The 24550-nt window shown below is 37.5% G+C and overlaps 1 protein-coding gene across 8 annotated transcripts in view; it reads right to left on the bottom strand.

Moving 5' to 3' along the window:
• Positions 1-24550, bottom strand: part of LOC110460339 (protein TANC2-like) — an 89346-nt gene that overhangs the window by 10748 nt on the left and 54048 nt on the right. For 6 of the 8 annotated variants that reach the window (XM_021513192.1, XM_021513189.1, XM_021513191.1 and 3 more), the window contains 12 exons: positions 19255-19425; positions 13634-13912; positions 12474-12695; positions 11328-11480; positions 10720-10821; positions 10428-10549; positions 8121-8259; positions 4958-6113; positions 4049-4280; positions 2942-3178; positions 1064-1240; positions 37-121 (listed from right to left, as the gene is read on the bottom strand). In XM_021513192.1, the coding sequence (XP_021368867.1) occupies positions 37-121; positions 1064-1240; positions 2942-3178; positions 4049-4280; positions 4958-6113; positions 8121-8259; positions 10428-10549; positions 10720-10821; positions 11328-11480; positions 12474-12695; positions 13634-13912; positions 19255-19425 (3075 nt within the window). Of the gene's footprint in view, positions 1-36; positions 122-1063; positions 1241-2941; positions 3179-4048; positions 4281-4957; positions 6114-8120; positions 8260-10427; positions 10550-10719; positions 10822-11327; positions 11481-12473; positions 12696-13633; positions 13913-19254; positions 19426-21082; positions 21185-24550 lie in introns of those variants that run through there. The other 2 variants (XM_021513195.1, XM_021513193.1) reach the window with 2 other exon arrangements.

The following is a 24550-nucleotide window of genomic DNA, read 5'->3' as shown; positions in this document are numbered from 1 at the left end:
CTATCACAATGACTATGAGAAATGTTGTAAACATACGTGTTTCTCCTAAAAGTGTGTCAACACTGTTCAGACCGAACCCTTCATAACTGTGAACACTTGAGTGTAGTAGGTAGTCACAAATCTGAAAAGACAAAAACTATCAATTACATGTTCCACAATACGGTGCAGCAAACTTACACATGGGAATAAAGAGAGTTGGCTTGTTATAAAGCCGTTACAAAGCATGAAAACATGTCACTATCATCATCTGTGCAAGGTTTACACAGTTGACTGATCTGGACAATAATATAAAAGAAGATAGTTTTGTTCCATTACAAACTGAAATTAATTCTGTTCTAATATGTTTAGGCTTCATTTCATTCCATTCCCTTTGCCAATTAAAATGCTGATCATGTCACTGCTGTAACCATGGAGCAGGCTAGGGGATATTTACACCCCTATAACCACGGAGCAGGCTAGGGGATATTTACACCCCTGTAACCACGGAGCAGGCTAGGGGATATTTACATTCCTGTAACCATGGAGCAGGCTAGAGGATATTTACATTCCTGTAACCATGGAGCAGGCTAGGGGATATTTACATTCCTGTAACCATGGAGCAGGCTAGAGGATATTGACACCCATATAACCACGGAGCAGGCTAGGGGATATTTACATTCCTGTAACCATGGAGCAGGCTAGAGGATATTGACACCCCTGTAACCACGGAGCAGGCTAAGGGATATTTACACCCCTGTAACCACGGAGCAGGCTAGAAGATATTTACACCCCTGTAACCAGGGAGCAGGCTAGGGGATATTTACATTCCTGTAACCAGGGAGCAGGCTAGAGGATATTGACACCCCTGTAACCACAGTGAAGGCAAGGGGATATTTACACCACTGTAATCACGGGGTAGGCTAATGGATATTTACACCCCTGTTCTATGGTAGAGGACTGAAGCTGCCACTAGATATAGAAGAATTTGTAGAATTATATGTTTATATTTATAATAGTTATGTATCTTTTCCTTTAGCTGAGGCCGAAGCTGCCTCTAGGAAGATTTTACAATTTTGATACATACGTTTATGTGGCCAAGGGCTGAGGCTGCCACAAGGGCTTGCTGCATGGCCTCAACCTTCGTCAACTGTCCATCATATGATGACCAATCACATTGCAGCAGGTACTCTAGGGCCTCCAGGTGACCGTGCATGGCTGCGTGGACTGCTGGACACTGACCGTTGTTGTCTACATGGGACAACTGTATACAAACAAAACAATCATTTCAGACAGAAATACAAAGGAAATTTACAATTAGGTTTCAATAATATTCTGAATTGAAAGACAAGATCTCAGAGGATCTTGGCGTTGACCAAGTTTAAAATTTTAACAAGATCTATGTAAGTTTGATATTTTCCCTTCCCTTTTGGATTATGTGAACAGATAAATGTATCTTGTGATAATTTCTGAAAAATATTGTACTGCTTTGTTCGACAGTGTTGTTTAAAAGTGAGGTAGTCATTTTGACAAATCTATATGCACTAGCATATATATGTAGTAACTAATGTATCAAGTTACCGAGTGAGAAACCTGATTGTCTTGCTGTCTTATATATATCTGGTAATAGGCAGTTTGAAGTTCAAAATGAAATAAATATAAACTAGGGAAGAGGAAGAACCAACTTATGAAATTTGAGAAGGAAAAGATCTGTCAAGTATATTTTGAGAAAGAGTGATAAAAATCTTTAAATGTCAAAATCAGAGATAGATGTCTGGGGGCCATCATGTTCCTCCTATCAGTTTCAAAATAAAACATACACAACTAACAATCAAGGGGTAACTTTAAATGAAGAAACTTTGTCAGGTATTTTTTTGCAGAAATATCATCAATAATAAACTTGAAACAGAAATGTAGACGTATTCCCCCATCTGCGCCAAGGAATGTAGGAATTGTTCTTTTGGTGCATAATTTTAAAAAGTGTCTGAAGTCACTTTTTTTATTCACATTTGTTTATATTCAAGATTCCCTCCCCCTGCTGAACCTCACTGTGGTGGGTATAACTATTTGAAAACCAAGGTGTATGTAAGGTGGCCATCTTATTCTCGTCAGTCTCAAATTAAACCATAAACAACCAAGGGAAATCTATTTATGAAGAAACGATTGTCAGATACTTTTTGAGAAATAATTGTAGCAAAAACAAGAACCGTTCAAGAATGAACAAATGGTGGTTTGATCAGCTTATCATCTGATGATGTGATCATTGATGTTGGTCAAAAATTTCAACATGTAATCGATGACAGATAGTTATACCTCTAACATTTATATAGAGTCCCTGTGGAATAAAGGTAGTAAATTTTATTCAAAGACATCTTGTCCTACTTAAAATATAACGTCAAGGAACCATATAGGGATTGAGCAGCGTTTTTTTAAAATTCATACTGGTATGAACGCAAATCAGATACATCCATATTGCATAAAGCCTGCTAGTGCTTCATGTTTTATATGGATGTAATCGATTTGCATTCATACCACCATGAAAATTTTAAAAACGCTGTTCAATCCATATATTTACATTTTTACTTTAGAATAATTGTTTCATTTTATTTATTTATTTGTTCTTAAATAATTATTGAATTTACTGCGTTTTGTATATGCGTCGTCCTTTAAACGACTTTGCAGAACAGCCTTATTTGAATCAAATTATAATAATTAATCGTAGTCATTTGAGCGTTTAACGCAGGGGCATTCTCCATGTTATCCGAAGCGAAGCGACAAGACTCTCATTGAACAAGGTTAATCTAAGACGTCATAAGTAAACCACATGTTACGTCACGAGAGTTTATGCTTTCATACTCGAATGAAAAGCATTTCTGCTGATAATGTTCATATAGTGGGTTGCAGCGCAAATGCAAATATAAAGTTATAATAAACATTGAACAGGATGATAACCACCACAGCTTACCCTGGCATTATGGAGACACAGCATCCTCATGATGTCCCTCTGCCCTGAAGCTGCAGCGTAACACAACGCTGACATTCCAGTCTCGGACACGGCGTCAACATTGGCATGGAACTCCAACAGGAGAGCAACCATGTCTGAGAATCCCTCCTGGGCTGCCACACACAACACGGGGGCTGCACTCTGGTATTGGGTACGCGAGTTAGGATTGGCACCAGACAGCAATATCAACCGACTCACCTGCAAACACATACCAATTATAAAATAATTTGAACAATGAAAATAATATTTTCAGAAAACAAAAGCCATCAATTTAAACATAAACAAGAGATCCAAGAAGGATTGGTGCCCAGCATCGTACCATCTTCATTAGTTCTATGTCAGTTTGATCTTTTCTCTTTTTTTCTCGTATCTGTTCGACCAGTTTGCCTGTCCACCATTTTATTCAGTCATTTGATCAACCTCGAAAGTTAACATTCTCAACTAAGGACCAAGGAAAACCTACATATCAAATTTGAGAAAGATTCCTCTTGGTTTTGTGATCAGTCCCAAAAAACGATATGCATAACTAGGGGCCATGGGGAACATTCATGTGAAATCTCAGAATGATTTCTCCAGTACTTTCTGAGAAATAGCGGTAACACACTTTAATTCTCTAATTCAAGATGGCGGCCTGTTGGCTATCATTTGATATGCATAACTAGGGACCATGGGAAACCTTCATGTGAAATTTAGGAAAGATCTCTCCAGTACTTTCTGAGAAATAGCGCTAACAAGAATTGTTTAAGGATGGAAGGACCACGGATGCAGGGTGATTTGTTTTATGACAGATTCCGACAATGAAATGGGATCAGTACCAATGATATTGACATGGATATACTGATCATGATTATAACACTGGGAAAATATACTGATAATGATTATAACACTGAGAAAATGTACTGATAATGATTATAACACTGGGAAAATATACTGATAATGATTATAACACTGGGAAAATGATCATGATAGGGAGAAACTGATTACATCAGGGGGATACTGATTATTTAACAACAAAGATATTGATTATGAAGTGACAGACATTGATTACGATTTATATGGGGTGCTGACCTTGACATTAGGAGAGTACAGGTTTCTGTATGACACAAGTGCAGTGTTCAGACTGTCTGAGCTAAGTGACATCCAATAGGCCTGCATGTCCCGTGAGGAGTAGCCACGCTGTTTACTGATGTTCTTGTAGATGTGGGCCTTTAGTATGTGGTGACCCAACTCGATCGTCCTGTCTTCATTGAGGGGGGCACTCAACCGTGACAGCTTAAACGCCATGAGGGCATGCCCTTGTCTGAAACACAGATAACATACATTGTTAGCATCGACAGCACCATTTACAGCTTCACTTGCCCAGACAATGTTATTTTAATAATAGGGAGAGGTGTACATGTCCTCACATTACTTCCATACAATGAGGACGTACAACAGAGGCAAAAGTAATGTTTGTTTCCCTTGCACTATTTGCTAAAATTTCTGACAAACTCTGCCAGTTAGGATCTTTATGTGTGACATGTATTAAAAAGAATCTGTTATTTTTCCAAAGGATATTAATAAACCGATTCCTGTTTTTTCATAACCTTGATATATTATACATAGTGTATTGAAATAAAAGATATCAGGCACTCCATGTCAGCAAGCTTCTGGTCATATATCATAATTCTATGTATTCTATAGGTTAAAATAATTTCTGTTCGCAAAGTTCATGGTACTCTATACCAGCAAGCTATCACCTATATATAACAAATCTAGATAGTTTGGTTTTGCAGGATTAACCATTGAAGACTTTGAAAGGTTTTGATTTCTGTGGTCTTAATTACGTTATTTCATTTCTTTTTTTACTAGCAAAACATTATGATCCTAAGCTTTTAAGCTCTTCAAAAGAAGTCATTATGATTTCAATATATTTGACCCCTGTGACCTTAATAAATTTCATTGTCATATTTGTTTACAAATGGCTTTGACACTTACCGTAGATCGCAGAGAAACTTTGGGTTATCAGCATCATCTCTACGAATTAACCACTCCCTGAACGCTGGGTGAACAAACACGTAGGAGCTATCCTTCCTCTGGTACATAAATCCTGACAACACGTCCAGTCGGTTCTGAAAGTCCTGCCACGACAGGAAGTGATCTGTGTATCCAGAATTCACGGTCTCGAAAATCTCTGTGGCAGTGAGAGGATACAGCGTGGCAAGACACACACCCAAAATGGGCGACACTTTCTCAAACGACCGCACACTCGGGAATTTCAGATTAAAATGTAATAAATAAACTTCAGATATATTCATGGGTAAGATCTTGTAGTTTGTACTCTTCAATACCACACTGCCTTTTTCTATCAAGTCCAGGGTTAACTTGGTGTACAGGTAGGAGCCTTTACTCAACATCTGTAAATGATTGCAGAATTTGACTTGCGTTGATAACTCCAGCTTTCCGTTGAGAGCGATATTGTTTTTGATACTAGCACACGTCTCTATCCTATGGTTGATGTAATCTTGTATGTCCCGTGCAATGGCTTCCTCATACTGACCACGGTCAATACTCACGTGGTAATACGGCAGGGACCGTGTGATGTCCTGGAGAACACTCTGAACTGTAATCACCAGCTTTAGCCACAAGGGAAACTCTTCTGCGTAACGCACAAGGAATGATGCAATTGTGTCTCCATAATCTGGTTTGTGGAACTCGGCCTCGTTCAAAGAGTCTATGAGAATAAGACAACATCCGGACGCTAGGCGTCCTGCATCCTTGAGAGAGATGAGGGGTTCAATGATACCCTTGATGAAGGCTGTAGATGGATTCTGTACACACTCCTTCAGGCTGAGTACATGCTGCAACTGCGGGTCTTGAAGTAACATTTCCCGATATGCAGACAGCTGTGGGGCATGGGACATGCGCGCTGCCAGGCTGTGGATAAACTCAGGCACCAGACAGGTGGTATTGTTATCTGCCTGACAGAAATGGAAACCTACAACCTCGGAAGCTAAGTTACGGAGGGAGTTGTAATTGAGACTGAGGTCAGAACTGGGGCGGTACTGCGGTGTCATATGGTTGAGTGTGGAGGTCGGGCTGTAGTTAACACCGTTGTGGAATGCTTTGTCTCGACTCATGCGATGACCCATACCTGGAGGCAAATTCATTAAAATTTTGATTAGTTCTTTGAGTTTTACAAAGTAGGAAATGAATATTTATATGGATGAATCATCCGATGTGATGTAAAAACTTAAATGATTGAATGCTTTTAATTTACAAGTATAAACACTCATTTAAATTAATGACAGATTTTAAAACGAGAGGCCCAGGGGCCTTAATAGCTCACCTGGTATATTATTTTTCAATTTAAAACCTGCTGAGTACCATTCAGGTTTATCAAAGGAGTACAAGAGTTGCAAGAAGAACTACATATAAATCTGTTTTGGTGGGAAAGACACCAAGGGAGGGCACATCTTCCATTTATAAATATTCAATTCCCTTTGCCCAAAGATTCTCTAGAACTAGTTTAGTTAGGACAAAATCCCTTCAACGGTACAGAAGGAGAAGGATCTTTAATGTTTTCCTCTATTTCCCCTAATGGGCCCCACTCATCTGCCCCAAAGAAGGGGGTCCACACACCTCAGTTTAAACAAAATTGATTCTTTTGTCCCAAAGCATGCTTCAGACTGCATTTGGTTTAAATCCCTTCACTTGTGTATAGTAGGAGAAAAAAAGTCCTCTATTTCCCCTATTGGGCCCTGCCCTATGCCCCCAGAGGGCCCACACCCTCCGTGTATACAAACTTGAGGCTCCTTTGTCCAAAGATGCTCTAGAACAAATTTGGTCAAAATCCTTCTATTGGTTGAGAGGAAGATTTTTTTTAAAGATTTACCTATTTTCCCTCTATTTGGCCCCGTCCCTCTGCCCCCACAGGGATCATACCCTCCGTTTATACAAAACTGAGAACCCTTTGGCCAATGATGCTCCAGACCAAATTTAGTCAAAATCCCTTCATCGGTACAAAAGGAGAAGAATCTTTGATGTTTTCCTCCATTTCCCCTAATGGGTCCCACCCATTTGCCCCAAAGAAGGGGGCCCACACACCTCAGTTTATACAAAATTGATTCTTTTTCCTTAATCATGCTTCAGACTGCATTTGGTTTAAATCCCTTCACTTGTATAGTAGGAGAAAAAAATACTCTCATTTCCCCTATTGGGCCCCGCCCCCAGAGGGGCAACACCCTCCGTTTATACAAACTTGAGTCTCCTTTGTCCAAAAATGCTCTAGGACAAATTTGGGCAAAATCCTTCAATTGGTTGAGAAGGAGAAGATTTTTAAAGATTTACCTATTTTCCCCTATTTGGCCCCGTCCCTCTGCCCCCAGGGGGACCATACCCTCCGTTTATACAAAACTGAGAACCCTTTGGCCAATGATGCTCCAGACCAAATTTGGTCAAAATCCTCTGAGCCGTTCTGGACTAGTAGCGTTTTAAAGGTCTTTTAAGGAATGGAAAGTTTAAAGATGGCACTGGTTTCATTATTCCTAAGGAATGGCAAGTTTAAGGATGGCACTGGTTTCATTGTTTCTAAGGAATGGCAAGTTTAAGGATGGCATTGGTTTCATGGTCCCTAAGGAATAGAAAGTTTAAGGATGGCACTGGTTTCATTATTCCTAAGGAATGGCAAGTTTAAGGATGGCACTGGTTTCATGGTCCCTAAGGAATAGAAAGTTTAAGGATGGCACTGGTTTCATGGTCCCTAAGGAATGGAAAGTTGAAGGATATTTAGCAACATTGAAAATATTCCATAACTTATCAAGAGCAGAGTTCTGCCTTGATAAGTCGATTATTTGGAGACTGACATCCTGTCATATTCAAGATGGTTTTTTTCTTACAAGGCTGAATATTGAACTTGTACAACTGAGAAGCAGGAAACCTACATGTGATATTTGAGAAAGAACTTGATCTGTGTAGTTTTAGTAGTTGTAGTTTACGTGTAAATGGACATCTAATTGAAACCTGTTTTGTACAACTTTTTTCCCCTTCAAATCGGTCATTTAAAATGTCTTTTGCAGTAACAGAAGATACATGTTGCCCATTTTCCCCATACTTGACCTATAACAAGAAGTCATGATTTTGTCGGAGCATTTCTGATTACCTTCCACAAGGCCGCTAGAAGAGCCATCATGGAAACAGCTGAAGTGTACGAGTTGCTCAATGAGAGTGGTCTTTCCAGCCCCTATGCCTCCAGTGATCACCACTCCTCGTGTATCCTTCCCAACCTCACTGTGTAGAATCTGTTCAACCAATCATATACAGTCTTTACTTTGTAGGAACATTTTATGGATATCAGATAATGAATGCAGAGATAATGAAACTCAATTGGCCAGTCAAGTGAACTTACAATGTTGAAAAGTTTGAAAGATATGTCTTCACAAGAATTATAGAGAATTGACACTTACCACTAGCAGTGCCCTTGACCTTGGCAGTATGAATTATTTTGTGGTCTAATTATGATTTTACTGAATCATGTTGAACTGTTCAGAAATTTTTATCTGTACAAGGAAAAAAAAGATTTGATTTGGTTCTGAACATGTCTTTGGTATGTGACAACACTGTAGGGTTTGTGACAACACTGTATGGTATATGACAACACTGTATGGTATGTGTCAACACTGTATGGCATATGACAACACTGTATGGTATGTGTCAACACTGTATGGTATATGACAACACTGTGTGGTATATGACAACACTGTGTGGTATGTGTCAACACTGTATGGTATATGACAACACTGTAGGGTATGTGTCAACACTGTTTAGTATGTGTCACCACTGTGTGGTATATGACAACACTGTGTGGTATGTGTCAACACTGTATGGTATATGACAACACTGTATGGTATGTGTCAACACTGTATGGTATGTGTCAACACTGTGTGGTATATGACAACACTGTGTGGTATGTGTCAACACTGTATGGTATATGACAACACTGTATGGTATGTGTCAACACTATAGGGTATGTGTCAACACTGTTTAGTATGTGACAACACTGTGTGGTATGTGACAACACTGTATGGTATGTGTCAACATTGTATGGTATGTGTCAACAGTTTGGTTTGTGACAACACTGTATGGTATGTGTCAACACTGTATGGTATGTGTCAACACTGTTTAGTATGTGACAACACTGTGTGGTAAATGTCAACATTGTATGGTATGTGTCAACACTGTATGGTTTGTGACAACACTGTATGGTATATGTCAACACTGTATGGTATGTGACAACACTGAAGGGTATGTGGCAATACTGTTTGGTATGTGACAACACTGTATGGTATGTGTCAACATTGTTGGTATGTGTCTTTATTGTATGGTATGTGACAACACAGTATGGTATGTGACAACACTGTACGGTATGTGACAACACTGTACGGTATGTGACAACACTGTGTGGTATGTGACAACACAGTATGGTATGTGACAACACAGTATGGTTACTGTCAACACTGTATGGTATGTGACAACACTGTATGGTATGTGACAACAATGTATGGTATGTGACAACACTGTATGGTATATGACAACATTGTGTGGTATGTGACAACAATGTATGGTATGTGACAACACTGTAGGGTATGTGACAACACTGTATGATATGTGTCAACACTGTATGGTATGTGACAACACTGTAGGATATGTGACAACAATGTATGGTATGTGACGACACTGCATCCCCTGTGTTGTGTATGACACACCGTGAGGTATAAGACATCCCCCGTGTTGTGTATGACACACAGTATGGTATAAGACATCCCCTGTGTTGTGTATGACACACCGTGTGGTATAAGACATCCCCTGTGTTGTGTATGACATACCCTGAGGTATTAGACATTCCCTGTGTTGTGTGTGACACACCATGTGGTATAAGACATCCCCTGTGTTGTGTGTGACACACCATGTGGTATAAGACATCCCCTGTGTTGTGTATGACACATCGTGTGGTATAAGACATCCCCTGTGTTGTGTATGACACACCGTGTGGTATAAGACATTCCCTGTGTTGTGTATGACACACCGTGTGGTATATGACCACCTCTGTGGTATATGACACACTGTGTGGTATGTTAAATAGGGTATGGTATATGACCATCATAATACACAAACCACATGTTTCATCCTAGAGAGGTGTATCCAGCAGTTATACAGGTGTGATGTGGACATGATTGATGTGGACAGGTAAGTGGTTAAGTGACAACAACATTTGTCCCAGTATTTTTGGGAAAGGTAAATCAGGCCAACTATGACATGGTACTGATGTCAACCAGACCTTATACTGTATACTGTTTTTAGAATTATATGCATTAGAACTTATATCTATTTCACTAAACTCCAAATCAGCTACATATTTACTACTTTTATCATTTAGTCAAAATTAAATTAAGGTTTTATCTTAACTCACCATTTCAAGTTCATTGAAGAGCCATTCCCTTCCAACAAAGTCTGTCTTGCTGTCAGTGTGAGGGACCTCCATTTCTAGTGGAGTGAGATGGACCTGTGGTGGTTTGATGGGCGTGATCCTCACTGTAATAAATACCCAGCTACTTATGTTAGACAGTCTAGTACCCAATGACCTTGTAGTGCTACAGGAAAACCAATAAATCACTCACATGTTACCCTTATAAAAAAAATAATACATTTCTTCAAAATATGTATAACAGACTAGATTTGTAGAACCTATCATTGTGTCCTACCTCTACTGTCGGAGTGACCAATGGTGGCCCGAGCTGACCGGCGGAATGAAGAACGACCTTTATTGAACAGTCCAAGATCCTCTATCTGGCCAGGTGTTGATGCTGCCAAACATTCACAAAAAAATAACATCAGGGTTACTTTAGAATACTCTAGGTTATAGTCAGGTATTAAATTAAATCATTCTTTCAAAAGGGTACGTTATAGAATAAACAAGGGTACGTTATAGAATAAACAAGGGTACGTTATAGAATAAACAAGGGTACGTTATAGAATAAACAAGGGTACGTTATAGAATAAACAAGGGTACGTTATAGAATAAACAAGGGTACGTTATAGAATAAACAAGGGTACGTTATAGAATAAACAAGGGTACGTTATAGAATAAACAAGGGTACGTTATAGAATAAACAAGGGTACGTTATAGAATAAACAAGGGTACGTTATAGAATAAACAAGGGTACGTTATAGAATAAACAAGGGTACGTTATAGAATAAACAAGGGTACGTTATAGAATAAACAAGGGTACGTTATAGAATAAACAAGCAGGAGACATCATTCTATTTCAAGATATATATGGTGCTGGTACAGGCAGGGGAGATGACTCACTTGTGATGGAGTGAGGGCGCTGTGCTGTGCTGTGCGGACTGGTGCTTGTGCTCATCAGTGAGGTCATGCTCTCAGAACTGTGGTCACGACTAGGAAACAGTGAGCCACACCCCATGTGTATACCTGACAGTCCCCGCTCGCTGCTGGACGATGCTGTAATAACGTCATGTACCAACATCTCAAATGTTATCAATCACATAGCTAGCCAACACTCAACATGTACATGCAAGGATCTACCTGGTAATACAATGCATACATGAAGGTCATATAGATTGTATATACCAAGGTCAAAGTATACACCAAGGTGGCATACAATGTTCACACAAGGAAAATATGGTGTCAACTTACCATGCAAGATAAAGAGTTTTTCTAATCCGTAACATTTATACAGTGTATAAAATATCCATACGGTTATATGATGATCTAAATAAGAACTGCACAAAATTATCTGCCTAAATCCTTGCTTTGTACATCAACAACAATTAGTCTGAAAATCAGATCAGAACATAACAAAAGGCCCAAGGGCCTTAACAGTCGCCGGAGTTGTCATACAAATACTTTTCATTGTCGAGACAAAAGTAGGAACAAGAGGCAAAGTATTTCCTATGGATTGAGGGAATTCCTAGCAATGGGGACACATTTTTTTTTTTTAAATTAAGCTTTATTATTCATCTCAGTGACATCAAATATAGATTTAGTTAAAACCTTTCAAAAAATTGTGGTTCAGACAACCTAAAAACGTTGAGAACAGCTTGATCGTTAGATATAATATATCGTTATTATAGTATTTTCTCTGGCAATAAGAATATCAAAATAAGCAGGTTCAACTGTAATATCCTTAAATAGTCAAAATGGTAAGACAATGAACATTTCACTTGCCAGGTTATAGGAATTTTGACAGTTTTGAGACTGAGAAATTCACCTGTGAGATACTGAGTTTTACCTGTGAGGTCATTACCTGTACTAAGAGTTTTACCTGTGAGGTCATTACCTGTACAACTGTACTAAGAGTTTTACCTGTGAGGTCATCATTACCTGTACAACTGTACTTAGAGTTTTACCTGTGAGGTCATCATTACCTGTACAACTGTACTAAGAGTTTTACCTGTGAGGTCATTACCTGTACAACTGTACTAAGAGTTTTACCTGTGAGAGTTGACATAGGACTGGTGTCAGAGATGCCATGCTCAGGAGTCGCCTCACCACTACCTAGGGATGACACACTGGTGAAAGTCTCCTCACTCTGGTTTACCATCTGGGAGTTTGGGGACATTGTGTCTGAACGATCGCCTAGCAGCAGCCCCAGACGTGTGATGAGGTCATTCTGGGCGACATCTGGTGCTGGCGGTGGAGGGCTTGTCTGGCCTACTGAAACCAGTTCATGTGTTCAGTTAATTAAGGTTAAAATAAAAACAAGGGACCCAGGGGCCTGAATCACTCATATGGATATTTATGCAATCATGCCAAAATATTCTCCTGAAATACGACAAATACTTCCCAATTTTCGCTCTGTCTCTTAGCATCGAGGTCCAAAGGATGCCTTATAGTAAATTTCATTGAAATAAAATAATAAACTATTCAGGAGTAGGCTTTCATATGCTTAAGTACCAAAGTTACAAAGTCCTCAGGGCAGCTACATTCTTCAATTCCTTTACATAACAATTAATTCCCAGGTCAAATGGACCAAAGATGTTTTATTGGAAATATGGTTTAGATCTATTTATATGTGTACATTGACATCGGGAGAAGATTTCAACTGTTACCATCTTTGGACCCAGAGACTAAGTTTCCTAGTTACATAAATGTGTTCATCTCTTCATATCCACCGAGCACATATTCAAGCATAGGGTAGAGATCTCAACCTTTTTCAAATTATGGATATTGGACTAAGACAACAAGGGAAACCAGAGCTGTAGGCTAAATTTGGTAGCATGACGAATGAATGAGCCCTATTAGGTTGTGACATGTACCTAGGCTAAGGGTATTGTCCAGCTCCAATGAAATACCCTCATTGCCTAACTTTGACAATTAGCTAACAGGTTGTGACATGTACTTTGACTGAGAGTATTGCCCAGCTCAAATGAAGTACCCTCAATGTCTAACTTTGACAATTCCCTAACAGGTTGTGACATGTATTTGGACAGAGAGTAATGCCCGGCTCCAAGGAAGTACCCTCAATGTCTAACTTTGACAATTCCCTAACAGGTTGTGACATGTATTTGGACTGAGAGTATTAATTGCCTGGCACCAATGAAGTACCCTCATTGTCTAACTTTGACAATTACCTAACAGGTTGTGACATGTACCTGGACTAAGGCTGTTTCCAGGCTCCAATGATGGACCCTCATTGTCTAACCTTGACAACTCATCAAGACTGTCTTTGGTTGTCGTAGCAGTAGTGTTTTGTCTGAGGCTTTGGGAGCCAATAACAGGGCTGCTGGTACGGCACTGGTAACTTGGCTCTGCCATGTAGTTTCGTGGCGGTGGAGGGGGTGGTGATGGTCTTGCAGGAGATGTTGGAGAGGTCAGAGGTCTGAAATATCGGGGTTTTGGTGGCACCACAGGCTGCTGCTGAAGACGAGATTCTGGATAATTAAAAAGAAATATTTGTCAGCAAACAACTAATATCTTACTTTGCTTTTGAGTCAAAGTAATACACAATACATATCCTAACTTTATAGAATTACGGTGAATTATCATATTTCAGCAGACAAAATACATTCTCAGATTGTTAAATGGCAGTAAGAGAGTCAGTGATTTAGAGGTAATGATTGTTGATAAAACCTACTTCACAAAAGAGGTCCAATGGGCCTGCATTGGTCACCTGAGGAATTGTGATTACAACAATCAGAATGACTTCTGGGATTCTGAATGCTATTACTGCACAATTCATCAAGGGTGTGTTCACAGGATGCTCTGTGTATATCTGTTATTACTATAAATACATAATTCTTTTACCAATAATTCTATGTTTGGTTATCTATTGTCTCAACCACGGCAGGGCAAGTTAACCACACGCTGACCAGTACGTACAGGCCATCCATCGGGAGTTGATATGTCAACGTTTACACAGCCATCACACTCCAGCTTGGTCTTATCAAGCTACACAACTCGACCATCACTTAACATACACTGGTTCAATGTATTCTTGCCATTTAAACCAGGTGTAATGATATAATGGATGTTAATTATAGTGCCTGTTGAACACGTAAAGACAGGTGACCGTTAAGTTAAACAGGTGACCGCTAATTCTAGTATTTGGATAAAGAGAGAGAGAGGAAGCTTTTTAACATTAAGTTGCCTACCTGGCAATTTGCCTTACAATGGACTTATCTGATGCCCTGCCTCTCTGATAGCCCAAGGGGTGCACCAAATTAATTTATACAAAAAATATTGCCCCATTAAAGTTTAGATAAATATTATAACAATCTGCAGCATCCTTCACGATTAGTAGGCTTGTGAACATAAAATTTACTGTGTTAGGTCCATGTCCCTTATATACCCCAACAGGAGGTTACAGCCTCCATTTAACATTTGCTATGCTATATGTACAAAACTCAATTTAATTGAAATCAAGTAAGCCCTTCAGGAGGAGGAGGAGGAGTCTGGAGACTGAAATCCACTAAATTTTACATGTTGGAATGTGTCCAACAGCCCTCGGGTAAACCTCACCCTTCTTTTACACAATGTCTGAAACTCTGGTCTCAAGGATGCAACATGACATTTTAACAGTTAACCACGAATGCTTTGGTGGCCTGTATATGTAAATATCTCCTTTACAAATCACAGGGCCGGTGGAATATCCTCACAACAATACGTAATCCACTCCCATTCCACTGTGGCATTACAAGCATGCTATGGTACGGGGTCGTGACCTGAAGTCAGTTCAATCTCCTGTACATGGGTATTCAAAGCTAAACAGTGCTGCCCGGTCCATTCTACGCAGGTTAAATTTAGTTACAGATCTTGAAGATTTAGGTCTGCACTACATCTCTCTGTCTCTCAAATCGGTCTAATGTTTAGGGTACGAACAATTGCTGACATTTAAAATTTTGTGTTATTGAACTCGGTTCATTTGAATCAAAGTCATTATGGTAGCTAGTTCCCACTATAGAATCACTATACATCTGTTACCCCTTGGTGGGCCCCAAGTTAGCCATTAATGTGATTAAATATGAACCAACGTCCTGTGACATTTTCTCCTCCAATATGGCTATGTTTTATAGTGAAAGACAAATGTCAGTGTGAAGTACTAAGTAGTATATATACATCACATATTGCTGTTCCATGAGTACAATTAAAATGACCTGAGAAATATTCCATTGTCAGCAGCAGATTATAACAAACTAGCACTATTCATAATTTTCTCAAATTTAAACAAAAATATTTCAAAATAGAACTTTCCATTTACTTTTTAAAAAACTGCACAAAGGTGAGGTGATAAATATGTCAGATTTGAACATTTTACACGTGCCTGTGCTAGGTTAGTCTGATTGACTTCAGTAGGTCAGTGGTATGTATGTAGCTGACAAGGTGTGTCCTGACTGACAGCACCATTCACCCCTGTATCAGTAATGGCTGCCAGGGTACAAATGTTCTTAAATATATATGTATATGGATAAAAGCCAACATTTACAAGACAGAACTTGTCAATGTTTGTTCTGTGACCTGTGAACCTCCGGTAGAGAAATAATGGTCTACTGCATTACTTTTCATAAAAGATATATTACTTTAATAACATTGTATCTGTTCAGTTGTCTTCTTTTGTAGCTGTTGCCTTCTTAAAAAGGAGACAGTTAAACAAGAGCCCAATGAACCTCACATTTTTCACTTTCAAAGTGGGTCAATGAAAATCCTTATTCTCTAAACCCAAATAGTAGGTGTTGCATAATTCTCAAATGGTCTGTAAGGTTTGTGTAAGGTTTAATGTCTTTGCACAAGCTTAAGTCATATGAAGAAAGGTTAGCAGGAGGTAGACCTAATGGAATCTATTCAACTATTATTCAAAGGAAAATAAATTTCAAAGTGCCAAGAGTTCTCGTCAATATTTTCATATAACTATCATCACAGCAGCTTGCATACCTTTAGTAGTGGTTTAAATACTATGCTGTTCACGTAACTTTGGGTGTACATTTCATTATGACAAATCAAATCTAAAAGACAATACAAAACTTATCCAGATTGTAAAATAACTACTTTAAGGCTATCTAATATTAAAGTTAAATTTTCAAAAATTAAATAATGAAATACTGTAAAAGTATATTTTTTTACTGTGTGAAAATGCTGGGATTTCTTGCGTTGAGTATAAATTAACTTAAAAATACATGTATTTCTAGATTTGTAGAAAATGTATACATGTGTATAGAATATACTGATTTCAGAACCATCGACAACATGAACATTTCTATACTGTGATCAAATTAACAAGTCACAATGCAAATATGTCCACGCAAGAAAATATACACGTTTACAGCATGAGATTATTTTTTTTAAAGTTTAAACTAAAATTATCGACAATGAAAAATCAAATTCTTATTATTTGAAAATCAAACTATAAAAATCAAAAACATGAATTACAAATATAACAGGGCAATCTCCTAGTATTTAAACACTAGATTCTTAATATTAGAAAATCAAAATTCCTATTTAACAAGACATCCTAGAAGGATCTTGGTACACTCGCAATTGTAAGTTCTTCATATAATTATATGTATGGATAGTATGTAAGTTTGATCTTTATATAATTATATATAATTATATATATGGATAGTATGTAAGTTTGATCTTTATATAATTATATATATGGATAGTATGTAAGTTTGATCTTTTTTCTTATCAGTTGGACTAATTGAATCATGTTCACAAAGCTTCATACTGATGTGTTCAACGATGTCCTTTCAATGGGAGGTTGTTGTGTGTCTTATTTACTAGCATCTTATTTTTTAAAGTAATGTTTAACCAAATTGTTCTACTTGAAGTTAAAAATGAAAAAAATAATAAATTGCACATGCAAAACACGTTAACAGGAATAAGCCCCTAGCTTAGTCTCATCACAATCCTGCAAGTTATTGTGCCAAATTCTGTCGACGAATCAGATAGCAGTATGTTAATAAATTATGTGCAGGTTTTGCTCACCTTTAAGCTTAGCCATTGTCATTGTATAGTATAAATACTGACCAAATATTATAAGAATCCAGTCATATCTGTCAAAGGTATTGTACAGAAACTGTCAACCAATCAGAACACAGCATGGATTTTGATTGATTAAACGATATTACTTAAAATTCAACAAATTGTCGAAGAAAAAAAAGGAAAATGTAAAAAAACAATGATAATAAATTTGATGATGAAAGAACATACCGGTACTTGAACGCATTAGTGAAACATTTGTCAGTACGGGCCACCGCTGATCATTTCTTTTTTGTACATTTGATTTGTCTTTTCTTGAATTCACAATTACTGTCACAGCTTGAAAATTGATGATAGTCACTCTAGCAGGTGAAATTTTATGAAAAATGTTTAATCTTAATTCTACATAAAAAAAAAATCTTTTCCATAAGTACATTGTACACATGTTAATTTTTAATGTCCTTTGTAATTTCAAGTTTCCTACCAATATCAGTACAAAACCACAGTTGCTACTGAAGGGCACAGATTTTGATGACACAAGGATATTTTTCTGATCAATGTCAAACTACAACTTGAACTAAAATGTACTTCGGTCCTAGTGAACCTAAAATTTGAGAAGGACTTTGATATATTTAAGTTCTTCTTGAGAAATAATGGCAGTAAACTTACCCTGCCAAAATCAGTCTCATAATGAACACGCACAATAAAAGACCAATAGGAACCTTCATATCAACTTTGAGAAAGATCTGTTCAGTAATTTTCGAGAAATAGTGATAATGAACTTTAACTGTCAAAATCCAAGATGGCTTCCCGGTGCCCATCTTGTTTAAATTCAGATCGGTCTCAAAATGAAACAAGAGGCCCATAGGGCCTGTATCGCTCACCTGGATATTTAAGCAATCAAGGCAAAATATTCTCCAAATGAGATCCTGCTTCCAAGCTATGACTCAGAAACTAGGTCCCTAGGGTTGTGGCCAGACCCCAGGATCAATTATAATATCATGACTGCATTTGTCTCTTTTTGCCCAGCATTTGTATATATAGTTTTGGGGAGGGGATCTCATGATAACTGTTTCAAAGTTATGACCCTGGGGTTAAGTCTGAAAGGCTGGGGCAGACCCTGGGGTCAATTCTAATATCATGAATGCATTCGTATCTGCCCAACAATTGTATATATAGTTTTCGGGTGGGAATCTTAACCATTTCAAAGTTATGACCCAGGGGTTAAGTCTCGAAGGGTGGGGCAGTCCCCAAGGCCATCATGGAAGCATATGTGCATTCATCTCTTTATACTCATAAATTGTATATATATGGTTATAGGGTGCACGTGGGGCTCTCAACTGTTTCCAAGCTGTGATTAAGAAACTAGGTCCCTAGGGGTTCGGTCATATCATGACTGCATTCGTCTCTTTATGTCCAGCATTTGTATATATAGTTTTAAAGTTATGGCCCAGGGACTATGTGTTCAAGGGTGGGGCCAGACCCTAAGGCCATTATGGAAGCATATGTGAATTCATCTCTTGATACTAATGGTTATAGGGTGGGGCTTCCAACCATTTCCAAGTAATAAACTTTTTTGGGCCCCACCCCTTAGCCCCACCATTTGTACAATTTTGAATCCCTTCCTCCCAAGAATGCGTTTGATCAAATATGATTGATATCCAATGCACAGTTCTACAGAAGAAGTCGTTTGTAGCAATATAGCCAAATTGCCCCCTTTTGGCCCTACCCCTCAGCCCCCAACAGATGTGATTGGGAAGTTATCAATGGTAAAACAAGTGTCTTTACAAGTACATACTGTTATCACACATGGGACATCTTTCATAGGTGACCAGACAGGCAAAGCAGAACTCATGTCCACACGCCTCCACCAGCCTTCGCTTCCTGCCTTTATCAAATGGCATGTGGCATACAGGACATATGTCCATGCTGTGTCCATCCATATTCAGCTCCCGGATCACATCAAGGTCTGAAAAATAGTAAATTGCACAGTGTGAGAAATCGAAGGTCTACATAACTAATTGGTAGCTAATTATGTGTCTGCAAGATGAAAGGGATAGCCGACATACTGTAGATTTATAGAGACAGTTTTTTTGTAAAAATGTTATCAACAATAATACGTAAAAGATCAATCAAACCTTTATATCACAGTATCAATGATTAACAAATGTGGGAGCGTGAGGGGATGCAGGAGCAGAAACTAACATTATCATAAGAAAAATTCCTCTGTACATTTATTTCATTGAATAAATTGGTAATTCAACCTAGTAGTAGACTGGTCATGGAATATTTTGAACAGCAACTAGGATTTTCCAAAACTAATTAATTAAGGTGGAGTGATACCTTCCAATTTAGAGCCTAGGTGTGGAGACTTGCACATGTTGGCTCAATTCCAGAATGATATTTGATAACCTAATAACATCATGCTTGCATTTATAAAGTATCAAAGCAATTTACAACAATAAATTAAACTGTCAGAAAAATACAAATTCTAGTTAGTTCGACCATTTTTGATAATTGAATTTGTATAATATCTTTTGAATAAGCTAGAGTCTCATTCCAGCCCGTTTAAAAGATTTTTATATATATGCCCAGGAACTACAGATTGTAAACATCAGTGATTGTAGGTAATTAGGGCAGTGGTCATAATATTATGTCATATAGTGTATATATCAACAATGCAAGCTTCCAAGATTTTCAATAAATTTCTCAGGTGCAAGAGGTATGATCATCACTATGTATGAAAAATTCCCCCCTGAGACCTTTAAAACAACCTCTCGGGTCAAGCACTGCCTTTTTCAATGTTTCTAATGCCCAAACAGTAAAAGCAATGACATTGACATATATAAATCTATATATATGTAAATTCAAAATAAAATTGCATAATTGCCATATTTATTTCTGGTACATGTGAGGTTCCATGAGGGTTTTACATGATATGTGACACAACATCCAAGAAACTGTTCAGTGGTGTGACTTGTAATTTCAGGTGTCTATTTAAACCCTCCCTTGTTAATACACTTCATGAATTTCTTCGCAACATTTCCATTATGACAATATAAAAGCAATACATGACAGAGTACTTTACGTGGCTTCAGTAATGAAATACTTGAACCCCCCCCCCATAAATGTGCAACCCTACACCCCTCAACCTCATATATATAGAGTAGTCTCTTGAATGATTCAATACTAGAATTTAACAGCCTTACATTCAGATGATCTGCTGTTCAGATGGGACATGGAGGCATACCAGTAGGCCTTATTATGCTACAGGCCAGTGCCCAGACATGTACTGTAGTCTGTACATTTGACGTTTAACGCTTGGTCTGTATGATCAAAATGACTAAACAACAAAGCAAATTATAACTTTTTGGTTTTGTCACTACACGTTTTACAATCGATGATAAAAAAAACCTACATGAGCCTGTATTGTCGAGCGCTGACAAATGAGACGGTATTTGACCCAGAGGCCGTTTGACACTGAATTTAGTTCCGGAAACTTGAACCTCGTAGCCCACTGGGTTTTGAAATCGAATGTCTATGTTAAGATTCACATAAAGCTATGATAAGATGTGGTAACATATAAAATAACAATTATTTGTTTACTATGAATTTAACAAACCTACCTGGATACTTAGAAACTACATAATGAGCTGTGAAATCAAGCACATGACGTTTCAGGAATAATCGCTTACACTGTATACGGAAATACCATTTCTAGTATAATACCGGGCCGGAAGCGGTCCAAATATCCGGATTCCAAATCGAAAGGATTTTTTTTTTTTTTATTCATTTTCCAAGCATTTACAAATATAACTATGATGAAACTTTAAAATCAGTTGTATTTTTAATGATATGTACGATAAGAAGACATAGCCTTTCTTTTTATTCCAAATGGGGAGATAATCAATCTATTTAAAATCAGATCTCTCATTACACTAACGTTACATAATGGGTTTTTTAATCGACATGGGTTTTTATAGCATTTTTGATATCTTTTATTGTAAATATGTCAAAAATGAAAAATGCATAAACAGAGCAATTACTGTGATACATGTATGGTGTTGTTTTTTTTGCTATGGATAGCATTTCAGAAAATGTGAGAAAAATTTGCTACACCTTATGGGTGGTAAATAAAAAAATATAAATTTTCCAAAAACCAAATTTTACTTAATTTCATACTTTTGAGGAAAATATCAGAAAAACTGCTTAATAACTTAAATTCTTGTATCTAAAAAGCTAGGATGAGAACCCAGCTTTTCCTTTTGATATTTGAAATTTATGTCCAAAAAGCGAGGTAATTCAACATAACAGGTATTTTTCCAAAAATATCGACCCATCTTACTTTAACTCACATATCCCATGAATTATAACTGGGGCCTGGAACGACTTAATTGTTGCTAATTTGTTCTGATTCTTTGTGATCCCACATGGCTGCGGCAGCCTCTGAATATTGTTTTGTCAAATACAGGACTATCACTTTTGTTCTGTTTATTGATTTCAAGGAATGGTTGGGAAATGTATCCAAGTATGTTTATCTGTAAACCTGAATAAAGATATCAACATTTCCTGTGTGATATAAGCTGGCTTCTGTTGGATTGAAATTAAGATATTGTCCAATTTCAAATTCCTACAGGTACATAAGTGCATATTTACACTGCATACTTGCCAAATTTTTGAAATTTCCATTGGGGAGATTCTGCTTACTAAAAAATTAAAAAACATGTGTAAAAAAAATGTGTGAATATATAACCGATAGAGAGTGAAAGTGATTTAAATAACCATTTAAAATGACATATTTTTAGTTGTTCTTCCAGATGAACTCATTAGATATTAGAAGATAAGAATAGTTTAGCAAATTCACTAGTTAAAAATACTTAATTTAAGGGTCCAAAATTGGGAGTCTACCTCCTTAATAGAGAAAGTTGGCAAGTTTTACACTGTGAAAACTACAGCATCCTTCGTATATGTTTAGAAAGATTTGAAAATGTATGCTGGCTTCTGATTGGTCAAATATTGCACCATTTCAATCATTTCCATCATTGCACAGTAAACCCATTTTGCGATGCATCATTAAAAACTACAGTGATATGGTTTGAGGAACATCTGTAATACAGATGTCACTCATTACAATTAGAATTTGTTGTTTAATGTCTCATAAACCTATAGTTCTTAGGGACTTATTGCTTCTGTTCCGTTCCTTACGTCACTTCCAACATGTTCCTATGACTTATTTTTTAAGTCCCTCTTGTTTGGGAATTAAAGGTTTTTGCTACGTTTCATTATTATTCATCTTTTTTCTTTACTTTCTTTCATCCAACCACAGACTTAATTAGATAACAATTCCGTGAACCAACCGTGCCCACACATTACCTATGACACCATGTCATAACTACTAGTGGAACTTCCCATGATTATTGCTATGCAGGTCTAAAATGTGTGCTTAATATCCAACCAGACATTGCCACTGTGACCTCTGATTGGCAGAAACATATCAGGCTATAAGTTTTGTTCTATTTTGTAGAAGGATATAAATTGTAACAGTATTGAATCTTTGGTGTAGTGCTACCTTGAAGTAATAGGCATAAGTCACATAGAGTTATCTCCCCTGTGACGACCCTGTGTATTATACTATGTGGCCTCAGACCACAAATACACTTGTACACGAATGTAGTGCATAAGGACATTTCAGGTCAGTTACTAAATAAATTTTCCTGTCTAATCTATGACAGATATGTACATTTGTTTCACATAGAATTGTTCAACAATATCTATTCTAGTGATTGAATTTTTCTTGACACACTTTTCATTTTTGTATTCGCAGCAGGAAACAATGAGTGGTGATCGAGGCTTGCGCATTGATATTTTGTGATTTTTGGTATTTTCCCCTATACCGGTACAAGCAGAGTAGTGACATTCAAATGAAAATATCTTTCTTAAATGTCGGTCATGACTGATGAGGTACTGTCTAGCTCACTGTTCGAATAGACTTACAATACGAAATAGCTAGGAACCAGACCCTGCGCAAAGTTTTGAAATATTTTCATTTTCCTTTGGTAGTAACATACAGTAAATTTAATTGTGGTCTGAGGCCATGTGCTTGGAGCTGAAATAAAAACATGGACAATAGGAGCCTATGCAGTGTTATCATCGTTCTCCAATGCATCTATATATACACAACAAACACCTCAGTACAGTAATGGAAACGGAGAAATGAGATAGTTATGCAGCATTATCTGTAAGTAAAAAAAAAAATATAAAAAAATGGCCACCTGTGACATACTGAATTTTGATTGTTCAAAATTCTGGTATTTTAGGATTTCTTAAATTTGCTTTTATGACACTGCAAAGTCTAACAAGACTAATACCATTTTGTCATTAAAAAAGGTGGGCACATTGTGGACTGGCCTCTCAGATTGGCATACTTGCCAACTCTCCCTATTTAGGAAAGAGATTTCTAATTTTGGACCCAAAAATTTGAGCATTTTCATGTGTTTGACATATTTGACACCTGTGACCTTGAAATTAGATTCAGGTTATTTTCATTTGCAAACTTTGTTGGGCTCTAACCCAGGAAGCCACCAGCCAAATATTAAGATTCTATATGTTTCAGTTCTTCAGAAGAAGTTGCTTTAAGTGTTAAAAATATTTGAACCCAGCAACCTTGAAAGTAGATCCAAGTCATTTTCATATTTTCATTCTCAAACTTTGTCAGGTTCCACCCCAAGAAGCTACCAGTCAAATATTATAATTCTAAGCCTTTAGATTATTCAGAGGAAGTCGTTTGAAGTGTTTGACATATTTGACCCCAGTGACCTTGAAAGTAGATCAAGGTCATTTTCATTCTCAAATTTTGTCAGGCTCCATCCAAAGAAGGTTCCAGCCAATCGCATGTCGGACGGATGACATATGCTGCATCATGACATAAGGCAGGTGAGCTAAATATTTACTGAGAAGAGAGAGTAAGTGAGCGTAACCCCTGGAGTATCAAGGATACAACAGCCTCTGATTGGTTCAAAAATTAGATATAATGTATAGTTTTTGTTTGGGATGACTTCCACTATTATTCTCTTTCTTCTACTTCTGCGGTAATT

Source organism: Mizuhopecten yessoensis, unplaced genomic scaffold (genome assembly GCF_002113885.1).
Source record: "Mizuhopecten yessoensis strain PY_sf001 unplaced genomic scaffold, ASM211388v2 scaffold10359, whole genome shotgun sequence".
In the NCBI taxonomy this organism is placed as follows: domain Eukaryota; kingdom Metazoa; phylum Mollusca; class Bivalvia; order Pectinida; family Pectinidae; genus Mizuhopecten; species Mizuhopecten yessoensis.
This window is presented reverse-complemented; position numbering and strand designations above follow the sequence as displayed.